At 38.4% G+C, this 27,126-nt stretch overlaps 1 protein-coding gene across 1 annotated transcript in view; it reads left to right on the plus strand.

Annotated features, from left to right (window-relative positions):
* LOC103275541 (leucine-rich repeat and calponin homology domain-containing protein 2-like) overlaps window positions 1-27,126 on the plus strand; it is a 122,365-nt gene that overhangs the window by 92,237 nt on the left and 3,002 nt on the right. The window contains 2 exon segments of the mRNA XM_021706398.1: window positions 21,373-21,484; window positions 23,319-23,364. Coding sequence (XP_021562073.1) covers window positions 21,373-21,484; window positions 23,319-23,364 — 158 coding nt within the window.

Here is a 27,126-nt window from a genome sequence, read left to right on the forward strand (position 1 = left end):
CCCCTTCACAAAAAATAAAATAAATAAGAAAGAAGGGAAAGCAATAGGCCAATGAGAGCTGAATGAAAAGAAAAGGATTTGACTTTGTATATTTATAAGAATATGATGATGATTAGTCATTGTCAAATCTAAGTGGATAATTGAGAGGCTCAGAATCTTTTCTCCAGAATACTTTGTAAAATAGGGTAACTGGCCATTCATGAATTTGAATAGAAATAGGACAGTATTTAACATAATTTAGTTATTGTCTGCTACTTTAGAAATTGTTTCGCTTTATAAAACTATCAGTAAATGAATAAGGCTCATTTTTGGATAGATTTATTGCAATGTATCCCCAAGTTTTCACCCCTCCATGTATTCATGACCTTTACCATGTGACTATGTACCTTCTATCCCTTGAACTTATTTACCTACTCCTTAAATCTGGAGAATTAGCCTTGTAACTTGTTTTGGCCAATAGAATGCAGAGGAAATAAGATTCCAGGCCTGAGTAGACTCTGAAGGTTGTGGACATTTTCACTAGTTTTTTTTAGAATCCTACTCAGCTGCCATGGCAACAACATCAGTCTAGCCTGCTAGATAATGGACCAAATGGATTGAACGCAATTCCTATAAAATTACCAGCATCATTTTTTACAGATATAGAAAAAAGATAGTTAAATTCATATGGAAGCAAAAAGAGACCCAAATAGCTAAAGCAATCCTGAGCACAAAGGAAGCCAAAGGTATCAGATTTCCAGACTTCAAACTTTACTATAGGATATAGTAACCAAAACAGCCTGGTACTGCTACAAAAATAGACACGAAGACTATTGAACAGAATTGAGAAACCAGAAAAAAAAATTGCTGCCTTACAATCATCTCATCTTTGACAAAGTTGACAAACACTGGGGAAAAGACACCTTATTTAACAAATGATCCTGGGAAAACTGGCTAACCATACACAGAAGAATGAAGCTGGACCACTATCTTTCACCATGTACAAAAATTAACTCAAGATGGATTAATGACTTAAATGTAAGACCTCAAATTATTAAAAGCCTAGAAGAAATCCCAGGACACACTCTTCTGGACATTGACCTAGGCAATGAATTCATGACCAAGACCTCAAAAGCAAAAATCAAAATTGACAGGTGGGATCTAATCAAACTAAAGAGCTTCTGCACAGCAAAAGAAACCATCAGTTGAATTAATAGACAATCTACAGAATAGGGGAAAATACTTGCAAACTGTGCATCCAACAAGGGACTAAGTTTGTGAACGCATCCTAGAAAAATTAAGTTTGTGAATGCATTCTAGAAAAAGTGCTACATACCTCATTGCTGAATTTCATGATAGTAACCTCTGAAGTCTCCCCTTGAAAAGCTATGTACTGATTGCCAGCACCTAGTCCACCTGTTAAAGCAATTCTGGAACTATTTTTCTGGAATGGCTATCAGAACAGAGCCGTGATCATATTATCCTTACATACTGAATGTCATCAAAATATCTTTCTTTCAAGATTTCCTGTATCTCTGGGTAAAAGAAGTCATTGGGGGCCAGATCAAGTGAGTAGGGAGGGTGCTCCAATACAGTTATTTGTTTACTGGCTAATAACTTCCTCATAGTGCTGTGTTAGCTGGTGCATTGTTGTGATGCAAGGGCTATGAGTTGTTTGTGAAACATTCGGATCATTTTTTTCTTCTTCATGCAGTCTTTTTACCACTTTCAAATAGTAAACTTGATTAGTAAACTTGTTTGTCTGGTGTGGGGGGCCAGCCCCTGCAGATATTGGGGGTCCCTGGGAGGAAAGATGGCGTCGGCGATTAAACTGGAGGGATAGATAGAAAGAGAAAGAAAGAAAGAGACTGAACTCTGTCTAGTGCAGAAGCCAATTCTGTAGGAGGGATCGATATTAAAAGAAAGAAAGATGGAGGGATAGATATAAAGAGAAAGATAGAGAAAGAAAGAAAATGGACAACTGTTCAATGGATTCAGCAGAAGTCATTTAATGGGACAAACAGTAAGCCTTTTATCCCAAACTTTCACAGGCTAAATCACAAGACTTTCACGTGAACACAAAACCAGGTGGATGAGGAGCATCCCCCACCCACCAGGTGTTTCCTCAAGCATGAGGAAAGACGATCCCAATTAAATCACAAGACTATTATGTGAACACAAAGCCAGGTGGATGAGGGGCGTCCCTCACCCACCAGGCATTTTCCCAAGCATGAGGAAGGACAATCCTAAAATTATCTCACTGTTCCTTATGCCTGGTTAATGTTCCTCAAAAGCAATACAACAATTTTAACATCATAATATTCAAATAATCAGTAACTTCTAAAGCTTATGCATACACAATACCTAATGACTAACTTAAATCCTAATACCTTTCTATTTTGTGCTAATTTTACCTACACTATAGAAACTCTTAATTATAGCTCAAACCAGTTCCTAAAGAATGTGGCCCAGTCCAAAGTACATGCTGGGCCCTTAGGAATGTGACCCAGTCCAAAGTTTGTGCTGGGCCATTTCTGGTAACTCTAGATAATCATCTATACCATCTAAAGCTGAAAACAGCTCTCCATATGTATATACTAATTCTACAAATATACTTTTAAATCTTATAAGGAAGCTTGTACTGTATAGAAGGCTCCCAAATGTGACCTGAGTTTGAATCATATCTAATACCTAAGCTGAAACTGCAGTTCATGGGAAACAGGAACAATGAGTTTCTAGAGTGAGCCATGCCTGTCACAGTCACAGAGCCTTCAGCTTAGGTAGGCAGAGATCCTTTTGGCTAAAATGAAAAAGGGAGAAGGGAATAGGGTCAACAGCTCCCGAACACACCTAGTAGTCTCAGGGTCCAGGGCTCACCTTGATTCCTAACGTTCAGGTGGGCCTCTGTGGCCAGCTCCCAACAGTCCGGTTGGTACAAATTCATAATAAACAATCTGATATCAAAAAAGGTTAGCAACGTAGTTTGGACTCTTGATTTGGACTGACAGAACTTTTTTGATTGTAGAGAACTGGCTGACTTCCATTGTGCACTTTTATGCTTTGTTTCAGGGTCATCTTGCTACACCCATGTTTCATCACCAATGATAACATAGCCCAAGATGTTGTCTTGCTTTTTCAAAAGATCTTGGTAAACTTTGACTTACCTTTGCTTTTGTTAATCAGTGAGCTCCTTTGGGACCATTTTTGCACACATTTTTCTCATATCAACGTTTCAGTTAAGATTTTCCTTTTTCTCTATCAATGTTTATTTGGACTGCTATACTTCTCACAGTCAGCCTATGACTTTGATGCATAATTGATAAATTTTGGCAATGTCTTTGTCAGTTCTGCTTATTACTGAGTGTCCTGACCTCTGTCATTAGTGATGCTTTCTCTCTACTCAGAAAAACAAAACAACAACAACAACAAAAAAAGCTTAATTTATCTGTACACTGCCATTTTCTTCATGGCATTATCCCCATGAGCTTGGCCTAACATTCCCTGATTTCATTTCCACTTTTACAAACTTTAACAAGAAATTTAATGTTCTTTCATTGCTCTAATTCAAGTTTCAACATTCTCACAATGGCGCACAAAAACATGCAACCACAATAATGAATGCCATTCAGCAAGACACTGCCACATGTTGACATGAACACATCTATGAGACACTGATATATCAAGGTTACGGAACCTTACTGTGCTGTTTGTGCAGTGCTGCCAATGTAAGCACATGGTGACAACTTAATTGTCAGAGCTCATATCCAGACTCTACAAAGAATTTAAATAAAATGACAGGAAAAACCTAGTAACCTCATTAAAAAGTGGGCAAAGTAAATGATCAAACACTTCTCAAGGAAGACATACATGTGGCCAACAGACATATGAAAAAATGTTCAGCATTACTAATCATCAGAGAAATGCCAATCAAAACCACAATGAAATATCACCTCATCAGTGAGAATGACTTTTACTATAAATTTGAAAACAGATGCTGGTGAGGTTGCAGAGAAAAGGGAATGCTCCTACACTGTTGGCGAGAATGTAAGCGACTTTAGCCCCTGTGGAAAGCAGTTGGGAGATTTCTCAAGGAACTAAAGATAGATTTACCATTTGATGCAGCAATTCCTGCTACTGGGTATATACCTGAAGAAGCACAAGTCATTCTACAAAAAAGATGGGCTGCACTTATAAGTTTGTCACAGCACTATCCACAAGAGCAAAAACATGGTATCAACCTAGGTGCCATCAACGGTGACTGGATAAAGAAAATGTGATACATACACACCATGGAATACTATGCAGTCCTAAAAAAGAACAAAATTCTATCCTTTGTAGCAACATGAATGCAGCTGGAAACCATCATCCTAAGAAACAGAAAACCGAATACCACATCTTCTCACTTGTAAGTGGGAACTAAATAGTGAATACACATGGGCATAAGTATAGGAAAAACATACACTGGGGACTCCTAAAGGGGGGAGAGCAGGAGGGGAGTAAGAGTTGAGGAACTACCCATAGAATGCCATGTCCTCCACCTGGGTGACAGGCTCACCAAAAACCCAAAGCTCACCATCATGCAATATGCCTATGTAACAAACTTATACATGTATCCCTTGAATAAAAAACAGAGACAAAAAAATAGACAAATGGTCTAGTCACAATGTTTCCAGCTCATAGCTGGAAAACAACCAGACATGTGCTAGCGAGCTATTTCCCTAGCCAACCTGCCAGCTGCCTGCAGATACATTTGTTACCAACTGGGATCAGCCAAGTTTGGCCAAGATTTGCAGAACTACTTAGTTGACCTGTAGACCTGTGGGCAATAATACTTGCTTTGATTGTAAATCAGAGTTTTGGGGTGGTTTGTTATGCAGAATTCTTGTTATAGTAGGTAACTGATACACCTAGCTGTTATAGTTATGTGTTGTTGAGTAACAAATTATCCCAAAATTTGCTGGTTTAAAATAATTTATTCTTATTTCTCACAGTTCTGTTTTATTACTATGATTTTAAATAGCTGTGCAAATGCTTTCACCCTAGGTGTGGCAGATCATACATTTCAAAGATGTTTGCACGGTATGTCATACTTCACCTGCTCTTATGTGTGTGACCCATTAATGTCTAGATTTTATTTTTCCACCCCTTTGAATCTAGGCAGGGCTTATGATTGCATTAACAAAATATGGCAGAAGTAATGATGTGCCGGTTCATTTGAGGCTACAGGAAAGGAGACACAATAAATATAGATGTGGTATATTTGTAGATCGTACAGGAACCTACAGGTCATTAATCCACACTATCACAGAGAAAAAGGAGACAATCAGTCAGATGCCTCCATGCCTAACCTTGTCTTTTTAATAATAGTCATTCTAACTGGGGGCAGATGATATCTCTTTGTGGTCTTGATTTTCATTTCCCTTATGATTAGTGATGCCAAACATTTGCTCATATGCCTGTTGACCATAAGATGAATAATTAGTAAATATTTTCTCCCATCCAACAGGTTGTCTCTACACTTTATTGGCTGTTTATTTTGTTGTGTAGAAACTTTGTCATTTAATATGTTACCATTTATCATTTTTTATTTTTTTTGGTTGCCTGTGCCTTTGAGGACTTAGCCATAAAGTCTTTGCCCAGACCAATGTCCTGAAGTGATTCACCGATGTTTTCTTCTAGTAGTTTTATGATAGTTTCATGTCTTATATTCAAGTCTTCAACTAATCTTAAATTGATTTTTGTACGTGGTAAAAAATAAAAGGCTAGTCTCATTCTTCTGTATACAAACATCCAAGTTTTCTGGCAATATTTATTGAAGAAGGTAACTTTTCCCCAGTATATGCCCTTGGCATCTTGCACCTTTGTTGAAAATCAGTTGACTGTAAAAAGTCAACTTATTTCTGGATCTCCATCTTTTATTTTTAGTTTGGTCTAGCTGCCACCTAGATTGGAGTGCAGTGGCATGATCATGGCTCACCACAGGCTCGACTGCCTAAGCTCAGGCGATCCTTATGCATCTGCGTCTTGAGGAGATTGGACCTCAGCCTTGTACCCATGCTGGGCAAGCTCTTTTATTTTTATTTCTATTTTTGGTAGAGACAAGTCTCACTCTATTGCCCAGGCTGGTGTTGAATTCCTGGGCCCAAGTGATCCTCCAGCCTTAGCCTCCCAAACTCTGAAGTTCTAGGATTACAAGCAAGAACCACCACTCCCAGCCGTGGATTCTCTATTCTGTTTTTTTGGTCTATGTGTGTTTTTTTTACATCAATACCATGCTGTTTTGGTTTCTATAGCCTTGTAGCATACTTTGAAATCAGGTAGTGTAATGCCTCTGTCTTGTTTTTGTTCAGAATTGATTTGGCTATTTAGTCTTTTTTGTTGTTGTTTCACATGAATTTTTAAGATTTTTCTTCTCATTCTTAGAAAAATGACTTTGGTATTTTGACAGGGATTTCACTGACTCTGTAGATTTCTTTGTGTAGCCTGGTCATTTTAACAATATTTGTCTTTCTGATCCATGAGCATGGGATGTCTTTCCATTTCTTCGTGTCCTCTTCAATTTCTTTTAGCAGTGTTTTGTAACTTTCCTTGTAGAGAACTTTCACTTCTTTGGTTAAATTTATTCCTAGGTATTTTTTCTGCAACTGTTGTAAAAAGGTTTGCCTTCTTGCTTTTTTTCAGCTAGTACATTATGGTGTATACAAATGCCACTTTTTGTATGTTGATTTTGTATCCTGCAACTTTACTGCATTTATTGATCAAGTTTACTTTTTTTGGTGGAGTCTTTAGGTTTTTCAAGATATAAGATTATGTCATCTGCAATGAACAATCTGACTTCCTCTTTTCAAATCTGGTTGCCTTTTATTTCTTTCTATTGCCTGATTGTTCTGGCTAGGACTTCCAGGGTTATGTTAAATAAAGTGGATAAAGTTGTCTTGTTCTATTCTTAGAGGAAAGAATTTCAGCTTCTCTTCATTATGATGTTATCTGTGGGTTGTAGTACATGGTTTTTAGTATGTTAAGGTATGGTCATTCAATATGTAGTTGGTTGAGAGTTTTTTTAATCATAAAGGAAACTTGAATTTTATCAGTCTTTTTCTGCATCTCCTAAGATGATCAGATAGTTTCTGTTCATTCTGTTGATGTGATGTATCACATTTATTGATTTGCATATGTGAAACCAACGCATCCCTCAGATCAATTCCACTTTATCATGGTATATTACCTTTTTGATGTGACGTTGGATTCAGTTTGTTAGTATCTCATTGAGGATTTTTACATCTATGTTATCAGCTATATTAGACTATAGTTTTCTTTTTTTGTTGTGATCATGTCTTGTTTTGGTATCAGGGACTTCTGACCTAGTAGAATGAATTAGGGAGAATCCCCCTCTTTTTCACATTTTTGGACTAGAAGAATTGGTGTTAGGTTGCCTTTGTGAGATTTGTAGAATGTGGCAATGATGGAATTGTCTTGGGCTTTTCTTTGTTGGGAAACTTTTTATTGTTGATTTATTATCATTACTTTTTATATTTGTGGGTTCAAGTTTTCTATTTCTTCTTGATTCAATCTTGGTAAGTTGTATATGTCCAGGAATTTATTTATTTCTTCTAGGTTTTCAATTTGTTAGTGTACAGTGTTCATAATAGTCTCTGGTGCTCTTTGGTATTTCTGTGGTATCAATTATAATTACTTCTGATTTTGTTCATTATTTGTTTCTCATTTTGCTTATTTGTGTCTTCTCTCTTTTTTCTTGGTTAATCTAGCTAGTGGTGTGTTATTTTTGTATATCTCCTTAAAAAAAACACAACTTTTTGTTTCATTGTTTTTTGTGGGGTTTTTTTTTTTTTTGCTTTGTGTGTGTGTGTGTGTGTGTGTGTGTGTGTGTGTGTGGCCTCTATTTCATTTCTTTGCTTTGATCTTTATTGTTTCTTTCCTTCTGCTACTTTTGGGTTTTTTTTTTCTCTTTTGAGTTGGAGTCTCACTCTGTTGCCCAGACCGGAGTGCAATGGCCACTCCCAGCCACCACAGCCTCGACCTGCTGGGCTCCAGCGATCCTTCCACCTCAGCCTTCCAAGTAGCTGGAACTACAGGCATGTACTACCACGCCCAGCTAATTTTTGATTTATTGTAGAGATGAGGTCTCACCAAGTTGCCCAGGCGGGTCTCAAACCCACAGACTCAGGCAATCCACTCACCTCGGCCTCCCAAAGTTCTGGGATTACAGGCTGAGCCACTGAGCCCAGCTGGTTTTTAATTTTTTTCCTTGCTTTTCTAGTTCCTTGAGTTGTGTCATTAGTTTATTGATTTGAAATCTTTCTACTTTTTTGATATAGGCATTTGTTGCTATCTGCTTCCACCTTAACACTGATTTTGCTGTATACCATAGGTTTTCATATGTTGTGCTTCTACTTTCATTTAATTTTTTTCTATTTCTTCCTTTACCCAATAGTCATTCAGTAACTTATTGTTTAATTTTTATTTATTCTACAGTTCCCAGGTTCCTGTTGTTACTGACTTTCTGTTTTATTTCACTCTAATCTGAGCGGGTATCTGGTAAATTTTGATTTAAAAAAATTTTTAAGACTTGCTTTGTGTCCTAATATATGGTTTATCCTGGAAAATGTTTTCTATGCTAATGAGAAAAATGTGTATTCTGAGGCTGTTGAATGAAATATGCTTTAAATGCCTGTTAGGATCATTTGGCTTAAAGTGTAGTTTAGACCACATGTGGTGGCACATGCCTATAATCCAAGCACTTTGGGAGGCAAAGGCAGGAGAATTGCTTGAGCCTAGGAGTTTGAGACTAGCCTGGACAGCATAACAAGACCTTGTTTCTACCAAAAACAACAACAACAACAAAACAAGAATTAGCTGGCATGGTGTTGTGCCTGCAGTCCCAGCTAATTGGGAAGCTGTGATGGGAGGAGCTCTTAAACCAAGGAAGTTGAGGCCACAATGAGCCATGACTCTGCCTCTGTACTTTATCCAGAACAACAGAGAGAACTTTTCTCTTAAAAAGGTGCACTTAAATCCAATCTTTCCCTGTTAACCTTTTTCTTGATTATCTGTTTCCTGCAGAGAGTGGAGTGTTTAAGTCCTAAAGCAGAAGTTGCCAACCCCCAGGCCATGAACTGGAACCAGTCTGTATCCTGTTAGGAACCTGGCTGCACAGCAGGAGGTGAGTGGTGGGCAAGTTAAGCTGCATCTGTATTTACATCTCCTCCCCATTGGCACACATTACTGCCTGAGCTCCATATTCTGCCAGATCAGTGATGGCATTAGATTCTCATAGGAGCACGAAACCTATTGTGAACTGCACATATTAGGGATCTAGGTTGCATGCTCCTTACAAGAATCTAATGCCAGATGATTTGAGGTGGAGCTGAGATGATAATTTAGCACTGGAGAGTGGCTGCAAATACAGATTAACATTAGCAGTGAGGTTTGACTGCAGAGACCATAATAAATTAATTTCTTTTAGAGTAATATCAAAAGTTGTCAGTGAGTGGCAAGTGAGTTGATGTACTTCAATTGTACAGCTGCATCTGGTGGCATACTTTAGGTCAGACTCTGACACTTACTTTTGTCCATGTGTGGCCTGCCCTTATTTTATTTACCACTTCTGATCATACCTCTTTTTGAAATAGTGAGTTGCTGGAGTCCTGCTCCTGCTAGAGTGTGAGGTTTGCTAAAGGAGAGTTGGAATAGGCGAAAGAAGGAACTTACGATGAAATGATATACTTGAACACCTGCTTGCAGTACAGATGTCATTTAATGTTAGTTAACAGAAAGCTTTTATACCATTCACAAAGGGGCAAGACAAATAAAATTCCTTCACGTACATTATTTTTTGAAAGTTACCATCATCTAGTGGTCTTAGAAGCAACAAACAAGCCAAGAACACTGTCTACTTTCAGTCAATGAGTCTTATTCATAAAGCCAAAAATGATCGTTTTAGTCCAAAGTCCCGAATTACAGTCCTTGAAATGTCTCAAGAAAGTTTCCAAGTGCATGTTTCTCCGTGTAGCAGGAGTTTTCCCTCTGGGGCTTCTATGACCTTCAAAGCTTCATAATCACCTCTCTTGTCCAGGTGTCTTCGTTACTTTTCTCTCATCCTGCAGTGTTTATTTCTTTTCTTTTTTTTTTTTGAGTTGGAGTGTCATTTTGTCACCCAGACTGGATTGCAGTGGCCGCTCCCGGCCACCGCAGCCTTGCCTGCTGGGCTCTGGAGATCCTTCCACCTCAGCCTTCCAAGTAGCTGGAACTACAAGTGCGTGCTACCACACCTGGCTAATTTTTTTTTTTAATTTATTGTAGAGATGAGGTCTTGCCAAGTTGCCCAGGTGGGTCTCGAACCAGTGGGCTCAGGCAATCCACTCACCTCAGCCTCCCAAAGGCATGGGATTACAGGCCGAGCCACCGAGCCCGGCAGTGTTTATTTCTAAAGAAAACTCAAAAGAAACTTTTAGTGATGTTTCCAAGGCCCCCAAGATTGCTCTCTGTATTTAGTTAATTTATCATAAAAGTATCCATTAGTATATTATGAATTCAGTGAAAACCCACTGTATAAACATTAACTTAAAATTTTAACTATTGAATTAAGTAAAAACCTTAATGATTAATCTTCATCCTAACTCTGTGAAAACAGTGTTATAAATCACCTACATAACTCCTAGATAAGTGTTAGAACTTATAATGAATTCATAATGAACTTACTATAAACTTGTGCTTCTAAAAAGCCTTATGTCTAAACACTAAACTACATAATTCTAAATCAAATGAGTGAATATACTTACATCATTTTTTATTCAAGCAATATCTAGTAACTTATAACCAAGTGAAAGAAAGCATTCTTGATGTGCTTCAGAGTTTAACCCTTGCATATGTTAGAAAAGGCCAAGCGGCATAGTGGGAAATGGAAAAATGAACCATGACATTCTCAGTTTAGCTGTGAGTACTTCACATAAACATACTGTTTTCTTCTTCCATGACTGCACAGAATTCTTCGGTGTATCAACAGTAAAGATAGAAGACAGAAGGGCCTCAGCTGCCCAGACTCGCTTTGTGGCCGGGGTCCTCAGTGCACCTGGACTTTGTCAATCAGGCGGGACTCTAAGGCTGGCTCCCAACAGCGAGTTGTATAATTATTTCATTATATACCATAATGTAATAACAATAAAGTATACAATAAATGTTACGCACTTGAATCATCTCAAAATATACTACCCCCACCAGTCTGTGCCAAAATTGTCTTCCACAAAATTAGTCCCTGATGCCCAAACAGGTTGGGGACCACTGTCTTAAAATATTATTGTATCAGAGCCTATCTCTCTCTTTAGATCTAAGGATATTTATTTATCTGGGTACTCCAGTGTTGGGTGAATATATGTTAATAATTGCTATATCCTCTTGCTAATTGACCCCTTTGTCTTTACATAATGACCATCTTTATCTCTTTTTACTGTTTTTGACTTGATGTCTGTGTTATCTAACATAAATATGGCTACTCCTGTTCGTTTTTGGTTTCTCTTTCCATGGACGAACTATTTACATCCCTTTTAGTCTATATGTGTCCTTAAAGGTGAGGTAAAGTTTCTTATATGCAGCATATAATTGAGTTATTTTTTATTTATTTTTATTTATTTATTTTCTTTAAGTTGGAGTCTCACTCTGTCACCCAGGCAGTGGCACACTCATGGCCACCCTAGCGTCAACCTGTTGGACTTTGGCAATCCTTCTGCCTTAGCCTTCCAAGTAGCCAGATCTACAGGCATGCGCTACCATGCCTGGCTACTTTTTTATTTATTGTAGAGACAAGCTTGCCAAGTTGCCCAGGCTCAGGCAATCCACTTGCCTCGGCCTCCCAAAGTGCTGGGATTACAGGCTGAGCCACTGAGCCTGGCATATTGAGTTATTTTTAAAAATCCATCAAGCCAGTCTATATTTTTTAAGTGGAAAGTTTAATCCATTGACATTCAAGGCTGTTTTGTATGTGAGGGCATATTCCAGTTATTTTCTGATTTCTTGTTGTTTTGTATATGCTGTGTTATTTTTTTCTCTGTATATCTCTCTTTTTTTTTTTTCATTGTGGACTGGTGATTTTCTTTAGTGACAACATTTAAATCCTTTTTCTTATTTATGTGTTTGTGCTACCAGTGTGTTCTATAGTTTCTTATATTTTTGTGATGGCAGAATATTGTTGAAGTGTAGGAGCCCCTTAAGCCCTTCTGTAGGGTGGATCTAGTGGGGAGGAATTTCATCAACATTTCCTTGTCTATGAAAGATTTTATATCACCTATATAAATGATAACTCAGCTGAAATTTTTTTTCTTTTTGCACTTGAATATATCATACAATTTTCTACTAGCTATAAGGTCCCTTCTGAGAAATCTACTGTTAGTCTAATGGGAATTGTCTTATAAGCGGTGAGATGCTTTTGTTGTTTTTAGAATTTTCTTTTTGTTTTTGACTTTTGACAATTTGACTATAATGTGCTTTGGAGATGATCTTTCTGGATTGTATCTGTGTGGATATCTCTGAGCTTCCTGTATCTACATGTCTAAATCTTTTGCTATACTTGGAAAATGCTTAGCTATTATTTTGTTATATAGGTTTTCTATTGCTTTGGACTTCTCTTTACCTTCTGGGACACTAAAAATTCAAGTAATTGGTCACTTTATAATGTCTCATTTGACACAAAGACTTTGTTCATTCTTTTACATTTTTTAAATTATTTTTGTCTGATGTGGTTATTTCAAAAGACTAGTTTTTCAAATTCTGAAATTCTTTATTCTGCTGAATCTAGTCTATTATTGAAGTTTTCAAATGTATTTTATACTTCATTCAGTGAATTCTATTTCAGATTTTTTTGTCTTTTCTATGATATATATCTTTGTTAAATTTTTTATTCATGTCCTAAGTTGATTTTGTGCTTTTTTTTGTATTGTTTATCTGTATTCTTTTGTATGCCACTGAGCTTCTTTAATATCATTATTTTGAATTCATTTTCTGGCATTTCATAAATCTATTACTATTCATAGTAATCTGCTGCTGGAAAATTATTGTGTTCCTTTGTAGGTATCATATTTCCTCACTCTTTTTTACTTTTTTATTTTTCTTGTATTCTTATGCTGATATCTGCACATTTTTTGTAATGCTTACTTTTTTCAGTTTTTTTCTTTTTGGCTGTAATAGCATTAGTGATGTCTGTGATTTCCTCAGTGGTTTTGATTGTGTTCTTAGTAAAGATTATGGTGAAGTTTTGCTCAAGATGGAGATACCACGTGGACCAATTCTCAGGCCCCAGTGAAGGCAGCAGTAATCCCAATATTCCTGTTCTCAGGTTTCAGTGCAGTACACCCTGGAACCTGTGTTAATGGATCCAGGCTGGCCAATTATTGGCCTGCCAGGTGGCTTTCTTTGCTACTTGCAGTGGAAATGGTAGACTGGACAAGTGGGTATATCCTTGGACTTCTAGGGTGCCAGCATGTGGGTGATGGTGGTAGTAATGACTTGAAAATTTCTAGCTCTGAAGTGGCTCACACTGGTGTTGACAGTGACTGCATTGGGCTAAGTGGGCCAGCCTTCAGATCTACATGTGGCACATATGTTTTGCTGCCAACTCTGTTGGGATCTATAGGTTGTGCTGTTCTGTCCTCATTTCTCTAGGAGGAGTACTTGAATGACACTGGTGATGGATAAAGGGGGCAATCCCCGGGTCCCCAGATGGCACATTCAAGGATGGGGGATGGAGGCTGGTTGGGCAGGCTGTCCTTAGGACTCCTATGGTGCATACAAGTGATGGCTGTAATTGGTAGAGGCAGCTTGATTCTCAGCCTCCTGGCAGGATGTTTGGGTGGGAGTTGGCAGCAGCTGCACTGAAGCTATGGTGCTCAGGGAGGCAGGGTTGTTTTTAGAGACAGCAGTTATAGGTAGGTGGCTAGAAAGTGCATGTTTCACTCCCAGGTTACAACTATTAGTAGGGTTGCCTATCCTTTGGGTGCTTGTAAATGCATGGCAGCCCCAATACCAGGGACATTGGGGTTGCAGCCAGTGTCTTGTGCTTAGGCTCTAGCAGTGGCAGCCAGCAATTTTGTCAATGTACGTATGCATATATAGTTATTCTTGCTTCTTTTGATTTGTGTTTGCTTGAATATTTTTTGTACTTACTTTCTTTCAGTTATATATGTCCATACAGGTGAAATGAGTCTCATGGCAGTGTATATTTGGGTCTTATACTCTTTTTATCCATTCAACCACAGTAAGTATTTTAATTGGATAACAATTTATTTACATTAAAGGTAATTATTAATAGGTAAAGATTTGGTACTGTGATATTGTTACTAGTTTTCTAGAACTTTGTATTTTCTTCCTCTCTTACTGTCTTCTTTTGTGAGATAAGTGAATTTCTCTATCACAATATGTTGATTTCTTACTTTTAGTGAATATATTAAATTTTTTTACTTGTGGTTATTACCAGGCTTACAAAGAGCATCTTACAGTTATAACAAGTTATTTTATATGTATAATAATTGTATTGCAAAAAAGGAAGAAACAATTTATCCTTTAACTCCTTTTCTCTCCCACATTTTGTGTTTGTGATATAATAATTTATCTTTTTTCATACTGTTTCATAATTAGCAAACTATTCTACTATTTTTGTTTTGTTTTTTAAACCTTTCTAATATGAACACAAGTGGTTTACATCCCACAATTACCATGTTAGAGTACTCTGAATTTGTTTGGATAGTTCCTTACAGTGGATTTTATACTTTTGATGTTTTGTGTTACACAATAGCATCATTTCTTTTCGTTTCAAGAAATCCTTTAAGGAATTGTAGGGGAGTTTTGTTTGCAGTGAATTCCTTAAGCCTTTGATTGTGTGGGAACACATTTATATCTTCTTTAATTTTGAAAAATAGCTTTGCAGAAGAGCGTTTACTTGGTGGCAGCTGTTTTCTTCAACACTCAGAATATACCACTCTACTCTTTCCTGGCCTGTGGGATTTCTGCTGAGAAGTCTCTTATACTATCCTATTATGTTTATTGACTGCTTTTCTATTGCTTCAGGATTTTCTGATTGTCTCAGGTATTTGAGAGTCTGGTTATGATATATCTTGGAGTTTTTATTATCTCGGATACATTTTATTGATGATTTTTACCTTACTCTAGGGATATTTTTTATCTTTCTCCAGGTTTGGAAAGTTTTTAAAAATTATTTTATTTTATTTTATTGGTAAGCTTGCTACTCCTTTTCCATTCTTTCATCCCTTGTGGATGCCAGAAACACAAAGATGTGGTTTTTTGATGGTGTCCCATGGATTCCTTGTCATTCTTTTTTCTCTGCTGTCCAGTGTTTTATTAGCTTATTTTCAGCCTTACTGATTTTTTCTTCTATTTGAATAGTTGTGTTGTTGATGCCCTCTATTGCATTTTTCATTTTATTGACTGCATTTTTTTAGCTCTAAGATTTCTGTTTGATTCTTTCTTTCTTTTCTTTTTTTTTTTCTATCAGTTTCTATGTTCAATTTCTGGATTATTGTGTTTGGATTTTCTTGAAATTTGATGAGTTTTCTTAAAACAGCTATTTTGGATACTTTGTTGGCCAGACTGTTCAATACAATTTCTAGAACCCTGTTTTATCTAAGGCCTGAGGCCATGTTTTCTGGTCTATTTTTTACTTTGAAAAAAATATATTGATTTAGCACAGTGGTCCATATTTGGGGGATATTAGGTTATTTTTGCATTTTATAGAGACACACTCTGCCAATTCATTGACAAATTAGTTATTTAATCCAGTTTTCCACTCTAGGTTTGTTTGTAGTCATTTTCTTTCAGTGGGCTTGCCTAAGCCTTCTGAGAGGATTGACTATTGCATTCCATTTAAGCACTAGGGTGTGCCTTAAGCTCAGGTTAGACATGAGTCTACACCGTTGATGCAGTGTCTGAAATGGATGTGCATGTGGGAGATTCAGAAAGGGCACCCAACTGTGTGGGAAAGCTGGTCAGGCTCTCAAGCCTGGAAGAGATGTGAATCATATTTCCTACTGCATGACACCTAGAAAAAGCTTCTCTGGTTAGTGTGGTATCTCCTCTGCCCAGGACGGTGAGCTACTGTCAACTAGTGTGTGCTGGCTGAGGCCTGCCCTAGCACATTCTTTTTCTGTATTTTGCCTCAGGTGGTTCAACTCCATTAGTACTGGTGGTGATCCTCATGGGTTGATAAAGGAGTGCATCCCCCATGAAAAACTCAGGCTGGTGGGAAAGCCAGATGTCTGCCTCCAGTCCACTAATTCCAGTGTAGAAACTATAAGTCCATAGAGACTTTCCAGTTATGGTACCATAAGAGCTTGCAAAGAGGGTCATCAGAGACACAGATTACTAATTCCCTAATTATCCAATGATGGTTTTACACATCTTTGTGGTCCAAAGGGGCTTCACGTTCTCACTTCTGGGTTTTTTTCCATTAGTTCTTATGAAGGTAATCCATGTGTGGATATTTATTCAAATGGATGTTTCTGTAGAAGTACCAACACTAAAGAGACCCAATCCACCATCTTCCTCTGATTCTTTTCGAGACAATTTTATTGTCGCATGTTGAGCGTTCTTGCTATGATATGGATACAATCTATTTTCCAATATATGGTTTGCAATGATTATTTCCCGGTCTGGAAGCTCTTCTTATGCTCTTCACAGTGTCTTTTGGAGAGAGGTTTAAAAATGGGATGAAGTCCAATTGTTATTTTGTGATTTGTGTTTTGGGGTTGTATCTAAGAATGTTTTGCAAAACAGAAATTCACCAAGATTTTCTTCTAGAGATTTTAAGAGTTTCAGGTTTAACATTTAGTTCTATGATTTGTTTCCAGTTCATTTTTGAAATCATATGTTATTGATCGAAGCAAACGTTTTTTTTTTTTTTGAGTTGGAGTCTCACTCTGTCGCCCAGACTGGAGTGCAGTGGCCACTCCCGGCCACCGCAGCCTCGACCTGCTGGGCTCCGGCGATCCTTCCGCCTCAGCCTTCCGAGTAGCCGGAATTACAGGCATGCACTACCACGCCCGGCTGCTTTTTTGGTTTATTGTAGAGATGAGGTCTCGCCGCCCAGGCGGGTCTCGAACCTGCGGGCTTAGGCAATCCACTCACCTCAGTCTCCCAAAGGCGTGGGATTACAGGCTGAGCCACTGAGCCCAGCTGAAACAAACTTTCTTATTGATCCAGCAGCATTTGTTGAAAAGTTAAACATGAACAGCTGAATTGCCTTTCATCTTTTTTAGCACATGTGTGTGTTGGTTTATTTCTTAGATTTCTTACACTTTTTTATTGATCTATTTATTTTTATTGCTGTCCTTTCATACTAGTTCCCAGTCTTCGTTCTGTTTTTCAAAGTCGTTTGAACTACCTTTTTTTATTTTTTGAGTCAGAGTCTCACTCTGTTGCTCAGGCTGGAGTGCCATGGCATACTCATGGCCACCCAAGTGTTGACCTGCTGGGCTCTGGCGATTCTTCCACTCAGGCTTCCAAGTAGCCAGAACTTCCATGTCAATTAATTTTTGATTTACTGTAGAGACGATGAGGTCTTGCAAATTTGCCCAGGTTGGTCTTGAACCTGCAGGCTCACGCAGTGCACTTACTTTGGCCTCCCAAAGTGCTGGGATTGCAGGCTGATCCACCGAGCCTGCCCAGTTTGTTCTATTTTAAATACAGATATATTCCTTTTTATTTGCATGCTAATTTTAAAATCAATGTCAGTTTCTGGCCAAAAGTATTTTATGGCCTACTGGAATTTATCATTGGGATTGCATTAAATCTATAGACCATTACAGGAGAATTGAACTTAATATTGTGTCTCTTAAAGAATCATCGCAGCCTCACACTTCTGTTAAGATATTCTAGGTTCTTTGAAAGGTGATTCCAGGTGTGGAAATATGTTCAAATAGATATTACCACAGGGGTACAAGTAGTAAAAAGTCCTAGTTCACCAAATTAATGGATCCTTTTCTAGATCAAATTATCATATTTTGAGAATTCTTTCAATAATATTGATACAATCTATTCTGCAATACATGCCTGCAGTGATTTTCTTCCAGTGTGTGAGCTGTTTTCTGATGTTTTTCACAGGGGCTTTTGAAGAGAAGTTTAAAAATTGGATGAAGTCCCATGGTTGCTTCATGGTTTGTGTTTTGATGATTGTATGTAATCAAACTTTGCCAAACACAGAGGTCACATCTCTAGGAATTTTTCCATGAGATTGTATGAGTTTTAAGTTTCATATATACTCTTATGGTTCATTTTAAGGTAATTTTGGTTTAGAATGAGAATTGATTGGCTAGAAGTTAATTATTCAATTGACCCAACAGCATATGTTGGAAAATTGTCCTGAATGACTGTGTTGCATTTCCATGTTTGTTGCACATACATGTGTGGGTATATTTTTTGGATTCCATCTTGTTTTTGTTGGTCTGTTTATTTAGATTAATGTGAGTCCACAGTGTTTTGTTAATTGCTAGCAAGATTAGCCAATCAAGAACTCTTAATCTCTTAACTTTGTAGTGTGTGAATTCTTTGTCTTTTTTTCTGATTGGTTTTGTCTAATTTAAATGCAACTACTTATACATTTCTTTGTATTTGCATGTGAATTTTAGATCCAACTTATGAAGTCATACCTTGAAATACTTTAAAGCCTAGTAGGATTTTTTTTTTTTTTACTGTGATAGCATTAAATCCATAGATTGTTTGGAGGAATTTGACATCTTACCTGTGTGGAAACTTCATGTACTTTACGTACTTAGGAGCTATGTACTTTACGTTCTTAGGAGCTATGTTCTTAGGGTTCCTTGAATTTCTCTCGGTATACAGCCCTTTCATGTATATAGATCATCCCATTCAAAACAGCAAAGTATAGACACCTCTTCCCTAGGACCTGAAATATTTGCCAATATAAAACCTACCTTCTGGGTCATCAAACAAGACTTCATACACTTGAAAGCACAGTAGTCGTACAAGAGGTGTAGTCTGCCATGTGACTCTGTTGAAAATCAACAACAGAGGACTCTGGATCATACCAAAATATTTGCTAAGTCAATAAAACACGTGTAATTAAGACATGGTTTAAAGATGACACACCAATGACAGATAGTATTTTTTTTTTATTTTTATTTATTTTAATTTTAACTTTTATTATAAAGATGTGGGGTACATTTTAGGGTTAGGTATATAAACATTGATCATGGAGGTACCCTTGTTGATGAGGTAGATAGTGTTTTAACCTGTGTGAAAAAGAAGCACAAAAGTCAATCTGTATGGGATAAAATTTTGAGGACATTACCTTTTATGATAGTACCTAAAAGTTATGAAAAACTTTGGAATACACTTGATATAACTACAGTCAAACAGTAGCTGACAGTGTGCCCAGGGTCTAAATATATTGACTGTACTCTCTTGCACCTTGCTCTTCCTCTTGGGACTTCTTAATTGACTCAACACAAATGGAGAATAAAAGAGCCAGGGAGAGTGTTGATATAGTTCACAAAGGCCAGCATCCCCAATAGCAGGAGAGAAGTGTGGACAATGAGTGCTGAGCAGCACATGGAGACAATCCAGAAAAATGCTGAAGCTCTAAATTGCAACCTCCCATGCATGGTCAGCAAATTCCTACTGATAACATGGGTAAATATGGGTCCCAAGTGAACACAGTACCCACTCTAAGGGAAGATGATTGGGGGGTCACCACAGGAGCTAGAGAGCACACTGGCTGCAACAGTGAGTTTTGCACACAAAGATAATTTGCCAGTTTAACTCACAGCACTCAGGTGAAGATAAAATGATCATCAATGGGCTTTCTTGAGCACTCTTCACATATACCCTGGGCCTGTCACACAGAGGATCTTAATAAACACTACTTCACACCTCAGCTACTTCCCTGTAAGTACCACCTCCATGGTGTTCATTTTTGAATAGTCCATCAGCCCCAAGATTCTCACTGTTTTTTTTCCTCAAGAGCTTGTTGGGTTTGGGGCAGCCAGCATCCCAAGGCAGTTCTCCATTAATTCTGATCTGACATGAAGAAGGTCATCACCCTGACACTGGATTCAGTGACCATGTTTGACTCTTGCATAGTGCTTTACAGAAATACCAAAGAAACAGGAGTGTAAGTTTCCCCCAACTTGCCTTCAAGAGTGATCATTTACTCAACCTCAGATCATGTACCAAGGCACACAGGCACCGTGCTCTTTCTCTGCTTCTTTCTCTCTTTGTGACAATTTGCATATTGTAATCTGTATGCGGACATTTCTAATGCTTTGTCTGCTCTGTTTTGAAGCTTACTCTGCATGGTTATGACATTCCCCACCCCTCCTTATGTGTCCTCAAGTAGGAACATGAGTGTGTTTTTAATAAACAATGATGTGATCATTTTATTTCACATCTATGAAATGGTCGGTTGAGTCAATGAGAATTTCCCCCCCAGTCATGACGACTATTGACTGTGCCTATTTTAGTAAAAATGTAATATTATCCAGAAAATTTGGAGCCCTCTAGTCATTTTCTCCAGCTCACAAATTCAGCCAAATACTTGATGTCCCCTTCTTAATCAACATCGAGAAGAAGAAGTCCCTTTATTCAATATAAAAACAGGAACCCAAACACCCAACGGGGGAGATAGTCTCTGCTCTGAGGTGATTACCCTGGGGTGTTTGTCCCTTTGTCCCAGTTTATTCTCCTCTACCAACCCCCACTCCCCTATTCCCATGGAGAACAGCATCTGTTTCTTAGCCTCTGCCATCTTGGGCCAAGTGCATTCTATTCCCCCCTCTATAACGGTCCTTCTCTGGCCTGGCCAACTGGCATCTTCTGTTTGGTGTTGCCATGGACACGGAGTTCTTTCAGTTACGAAGTTGTTTCTGACTGCCAGGTAAAGATGGCGGCGTGGAGGTCTGTGAGTGAGGGCGTCCCATCCCATCCTCTTCCCTTTCTGTGGGCTCATGTTGCCCTCACATCCTCACCCAGAGAGTGAAGAGAAGGCAGAGCTTTCGAGGGATGGCAAGTGTGGTGGGATGAGAGGCGGGGCTGCATGGGGCGGCCTGGAGGTTGCCGAGGGTCTGCAGACCAGAAAGTTTGCTGGTGCCCAGCGGGTGGGGACCACTAATGAACATTCACCTCCCATGACATCCCAGAGTCTGCTATCCTCGGGAAATTGGGAGCACAAGCGGATGTGGGCCAAGAAGTGGAAATCTTGTTGCCAACCAAAAATGGGGTGGAGGCTTGAGTTCACAGACTTGATTTTGGAAAATAAAAATACAACAAAATGAAAAAAAATAGCTGTAATCAAAATCCTGATAGTCTGAAAAAAACGGCTAACAGGATCTCAAGTAACAGTCTCTTTTTCCCTCTTAGAGAAACTCTGAGCGGAGACACAACGACGCATTGCTTGTTCATCCTCCTGCTCCTACTGCCCTCTGCCCCTTCCCCACTTCGGTGACCCTGGGACTACTGGTCCCACCTACAGGTAAGCAGGGCCGGGGCTTGCAGGGAGGAGAAAATCCCAGAGATCTGGCTGTGCCTGGGCACCACCCTGATTCATATCCACAGATGTGCCTGGGCCTCAACTCTAAACACAAAGTGCTAGACTGTGAGCTTTGGGATTTCTACTGCCACTCTGCATGAGTTGCTACAACTTCCAATGTGTGGAACGGCCTGTTGTCTGTGGCTTAGTGTCCAAAGCTCAGGAACAACATTGAGGGCCAGCTGGGTCTATTTTTAGTGCGTTAATAAGAGAAGCTATTTCCCATGTGTTTTGTTTATCTTTCTTTGCCAGGTTAGGGGACTGAGGCAAAATTTCTTTGTGCCTTGGCATAATCCTCTCATGATTACAGATGAACTTGACCGACTCTACCTTATGTGGCCCTATCTTTTTGTGTTCCAGTGACTTCTGATTTACTTGCATGACATGGATCCACTCTGTCCAATGGCGAGTGAGGCCTTTCTGTTTTCTCTCATGCCTTTGAGTTGTTGTCCTTCAACATGCTGAGTTTATCATCCCCTCTCCTCTGACCTGTAGTATTTCTGTTTAGCAGTCTCCTAGGAGGCAATTTGTACCTTCTTTATGTGCTATTTACTATTTTCCTCTTGCTGCCTCAGGATCCTCTCTCTGTTTTTGACCCTGTAGAGTTTGCTTGTAACTTTTTTGGAGGTGTTCTAATTAGGCAGAATCTTATAGGCAGTCTTATAGCTCCCAGTTCCTGAATATTGGTACCTTTCTGTAGGTTTTGAAAGTTTTGGGTACCATTTTGTAGGTAAGCTTGTTACTCTTCTTGTATTCTCTAGTCCCTTGTGGATGCAGAAACACAATGAGTACTCTCTTGATTTTGTCTTCTAGAAACCTTAATTTTTCTTTATTTCTTCTCATTCTTTTTTCCTAAGCTTATCTGTGTGTTTGGATAGCCAAATTTCATCCCAGTAGGTTTTTTTGTTTCTTAAGTGTTAAGCTGTAGATGCCATCTCTTGCATTTTCCATGTCACTGTACTTTTGACCTCCAGGATTTCTGTTTGAATATTTTCTGTTTCAATTTCTCTGTTGAGTGTCTCTGAAAATTTTTTCAATTTTTTCCCCTATGCATCTTCTGAGTTTTATTAAAGCAGCTATTTTGAATTCTTTGTTGATCAGATTGTTCTTTTGTATGTCTTTAGCTCAATCCATGGCACAGCATTTTTCCATTGTGTGATGACAGGTTTTCTGGGCTTGCTTTTTTTTTTTTTTTTTTTTTTAACCTTCTTGATTGTAATGAAGCTATCATAGTTGTGCATGTTTTGGAGTCTGTGATTACTTTTATGTTTTGTACATGTGTGACACTGCCCACACACTGGCAAATTAGGTATTGAATCCTGTCATGGTAGAATGGGTTTGTTTTTGACCATTCTTATTCAATGGGCTTGCCAAGAAATTGAGTTGATGATTTTTGTGCATCATTTCAACACTAGCATGCACCTTAAACCTAGCTGAGGGAGTCTCCAGCTTTGAAGCAGTGTTTGAACTGGACGGATGAGCCTGTGGGAGAAGCATGGGGAACACCCAGTCTATGTGAGAGAGCAGGTCAGTTTCACTCATCAGGAAGAAATGTGGAATGTACTTCCCACAGCACAGCAACGAGGTATGACTTCTCTGCTTAGTGTTGTGTCTTCTCTAGAAGGAATAGGAGCCACCATCAACTTGTGTGTGCTGTCTCCTGCTAGCCTGAAGCCCTCTCTTTGTCCTAGTTGTCCTCAGGTGGTTGAGCTCCATTGGAACTGAAGGTGTTCCCCATGGGTTGGTAGATGATTGTGTTCCTCTTGTTGGGATTCAGGCTCCTGTGGAAACCTGATGTCTGCCTCCAGCTCACTTTTTGCAGTGTGAGTTTTGATGACCCCGAAGGTTGTTTGTATATTTGCAAACATTTGAGGTTCCTAGGGAAAAGGTGTCTCTAGCTTGCTGTTTGTAAAGGAATGGTCCATATACGTGAAAGAAACTTGCAAGTGAAGAAGTTGAATGGAGCCCAGGAACATATTCACATGTGGTAGTATAATGACTAGCAGAAAGTAACAGTCTCACAGTCACCGAGACCAATGTTTTTACCATTTTCCTCTGTCTGATTCCTGTCTGCAGTTCACTGGGGCTTTGCATCATTACCATTTGTTCAAATTTCCTGAGTTTGTCTGATGGTAATTCCAGGTGTGGATATTTGGTTTGATGAATGTTTCCTCTGGCTAACAAGTTCTAAAGGTTCCTGCTCTGCCTTCTTACTGGTGTTTTTTTTGTTTTGTTTTGTTTTTCTAGATTCATCAAATTTTAGTATTTGAGAGTTCTTTCTATAATAGAGAGACATTCATCCTGCAATGTATGTCTTGCAATGATTTTCTCCCAGTGGATGTACTATCTTTTCATGTTTTTCACAGAGGCTTTAAGAGAGAAGCTTTACAATTGAATAAAGTTCCATGGTTGTTTTATGGTTTGTGTTTGGATGATTATATGTAATGAAACTTTGCCAAACACATAGGTCACATGTCAGGAATTATTCCTTGAGGTTTTATGAATTTTATGTTTTCTTCAGAGATTTTATTTTTTTTTAATCAATATTTTTATTATGATATTGTGGGGTACAGTTAAGGGTTAGGTATACAAATATGCTTCGTTCAGGCACTCTTGTTGATAAGAGGTGTCTCCCCGTCCCCAGACAGATATTTACTACCATTAGTCCCATCTCCTTTCCCCTCCCCCCACATAGTGTCCCACCACTGTCAGTCATCTTCTTATAGTATTACGTTGGATGTTCAAGGTCCACTATATGAGTGAGAGCATGTGATACTCAGATCTTTGTTTCTGTGAGAGGTCGCTCAGTATTATAGACTCTAGTTCCATCCAGGTTGCTGCGAGATTCATGATTTTGTTCTTTATTATGGCTGCATAGTATTCCATCGTGTATATGTACCATGTCCTCTTAAAATCCAGTCCTCTTTTGTTGGGCAGCATGGTTGCTTCCGGGTTCTTGCTATTGTGAACAATGCTGTGATAGACATACGTGTGCAGAAATCTTTTCTACAGAGTGATTTGAGTTCTTTAGGGTATATTCCCAGTAGGGGGATTGTGGGGTCATATGGGAGGTCAATATTTACAGCTTTTAGGAATCACCATACTGTTTTCCACAGAGGTTGCACTAGTTTGCACTCCCACCAACAGTGTAGAAGTGTTCCCTTTTTGCCACACCCTCTCCAGCAACTGTTATTTTTTGAGTTATTGATAATTGCCATTCTGACTGGAGTTAGCTGGTTATCTCAGTGTGGTTTTAATTTGCATCTCCCTGATGATCAGTGAGATTGAACATTTCTTGATGTGTCTGTTGGCTGCTTGGATGTCTTCCTTTGAGAAGTGTCTGTTCATATCTTTTGCCCATCTTACAATGGGGTTGTTTGTTTTTTTCTTTTCAGTACGTTTGAGTTCCTTGTAGATTCAAGATGTTAAGCCTTTGTCAGACCTGGAGTTGGCAACTACTTTTCCCAATCTGTAGGCTTTCTCCCTGCTCTCTTGATGGTTTCTTTGGCTTTGCAGAAGCTTGTCAGTTTAATGAGGTCTCACTTGTCTATCTTATCCTTTATGGCCTGTGGGTTTCAAGTTTTGTTCAGGAATTGGATGCCAGTTCTGATTTCCATGAGGGTATGTCCTTCATTTTCTAAGGTTCTTATGGTTTGAGGTTTTACATTTAGGTCTCTGATCCATTTAGAGTTAATTTTTGTGATGGGGATAGATAGGGGTCCTGTTTCAATCTTCTGCATGTGGTCAACCAGTTTTCCCAGCACCATTTACTGAATAGGTTCTCCTCTCCCCAGTGGTAGGTGGTGGAGCCTTTGTCAAAGATAAGTTGGTTGAGAAATTGAGGTTTTGCTTCTGGAATCTCAATTCTATTCCATTGGTCTATATGCTTGTTCCTGTACCAATACCAAGCTGTTTTGATGATTGTAGCTTTATAGTAAAGTTTGAAGTCTGGTAATGTGATACCACCTGCTTTGTTTTTTGTTTCTTTGTTGTTTTTTTTTTTGCTGAGGATTGTTCTGGCTATTCTTGGTCATTTGTGTTTCCATATGAATTCCTGTGTTGTTTTTTCTAGGTCTGAGAAGAATGCTGCTGGTAATTTGATGGGTATTGCATTAAATCTGTAGATTGCCTTAGGTAGGATGGACATCTTCACAATAATTCTTCCAATCCATGAGCATGGGATATTTTTCCACTTGTTTGTGTCATCTTTGATTTCTTTGAGCAGTGTTTTGTAGTGTTCATTGTAAAGGTCTTTTTCACATTTCTGGTTAGGAAGATGCCAAGGTATTTCATTTTTTTTGGTGGCTATTGTGAATGGAATTGTGCATTTTATTTGGGTTTCTGTTTGTTTATTATTGGTGTAAAGAAATGCGATTGTCTTTTGCACATTTATTTTATATCCTGAGACTTTGCCAAAATCCTTTATGAGTGTAAGGAGATTTTTGACAGATTCTCTTGGGTTTTCAAGGTACACAATCATGTCATCTGCAAAGAGAGATAGCTTGACTTCCTCTTTTCCTATTTGGATACCCCCAATTGCCTTCTCTTCTCTGATTCCTCTAGCCAGGACTTCCAATCTATATTGAACAGGAAGGGTGAGAGTGGGCATCCTTGTCTTGTTCCAGTTTTCAGGGGAAATGGTTCCAGTTTTTGTCCATTTAGGAGTATGCTGGCTGTGGGTTTCTCATAGATGGTTTTTACTATTTTGAGGTATGTTCCCCGTATGCCTAGATGTTCAAGGGTTTTTATCAAGAAGATTGTGGGATTTTATCAAAACCTTTTTCTGCATCTAATGATATAATCATGTGGTTTTTATTTTAACATCTGTTGATGTATTTAATTACATTTATGGTTTTATGAATGTTGAACCAGGCTTGTATCCCAGGGATGAAGCCTACTTGGTCATGATGGATGATTTTTGAGATGTGTTGTTGAATCCAGTTTGCTAGGATCTTGTTGAGAATTTTAGCATCTATGTTCATCAAAGATATTGGCCTGTAGTTCTCTTTCTTTGTTGGATCTTTACCTGGTTTGGGTATCAATGTGATGTTAGCTTCATAAAATGATTTGGGGAGAGTTCCATCTTTCTCAATCACCTGGAATACCTTCACTAGAATTGGCATCAGCTCCTCCTTAAATGTCTTGTAGAATTCTGCTGGAAAGCCATCTGGTCCAGGGCTTTTTTTTTTGTAGGTAGTTTTCTTCTTACATAGTCAATTTCCTTGATTGTTATTGGTCTATTTAGGGTCTCAATTTCTTCTTGTTTCAACCTAGAAAGGTTGTGTGATGACAGAAAGTCCTCCATTTCTGAAAAGTTTTCAAGTTTGTTTCCATACAAGTGTACATAGTAGTCTCTAATGATCTTTTGTATTTCTTCAAGATCAGATGTGACTTCATCTTTTGTGTTTCTGATTGTGCTTTTTCTCTCTTTTTCTCTCTTTTTCTTGGTCAGTCTAGCTAGGGGACCATCAATCTTGTTTATCCTTTCAAAGAAACAGCTTTTTGTTTCATTGATATTTGTATTTTCTTTTTGTCTTCTTTGTCCTGGATTTGGGCTTTTATTTTGGTGATCTGGATTCTTCTGC

Source organism: Carlito syrichta, unplaced genomic scaffold, assembly GCF_000164805.1.
Source record: "Carlito syrichta isolate Samal-C Ts95f unplaced genomic scaffold, Tarsius_syrichta-2.0.1 Scaffold315528, whole genome shotgun sequence".
NCBI classification, from domain to species: Eukaryota; Metazoa; Chordata; class Mammalia; order Primates; family Tarsiidae; genus Carlito; species Carlito syrichta.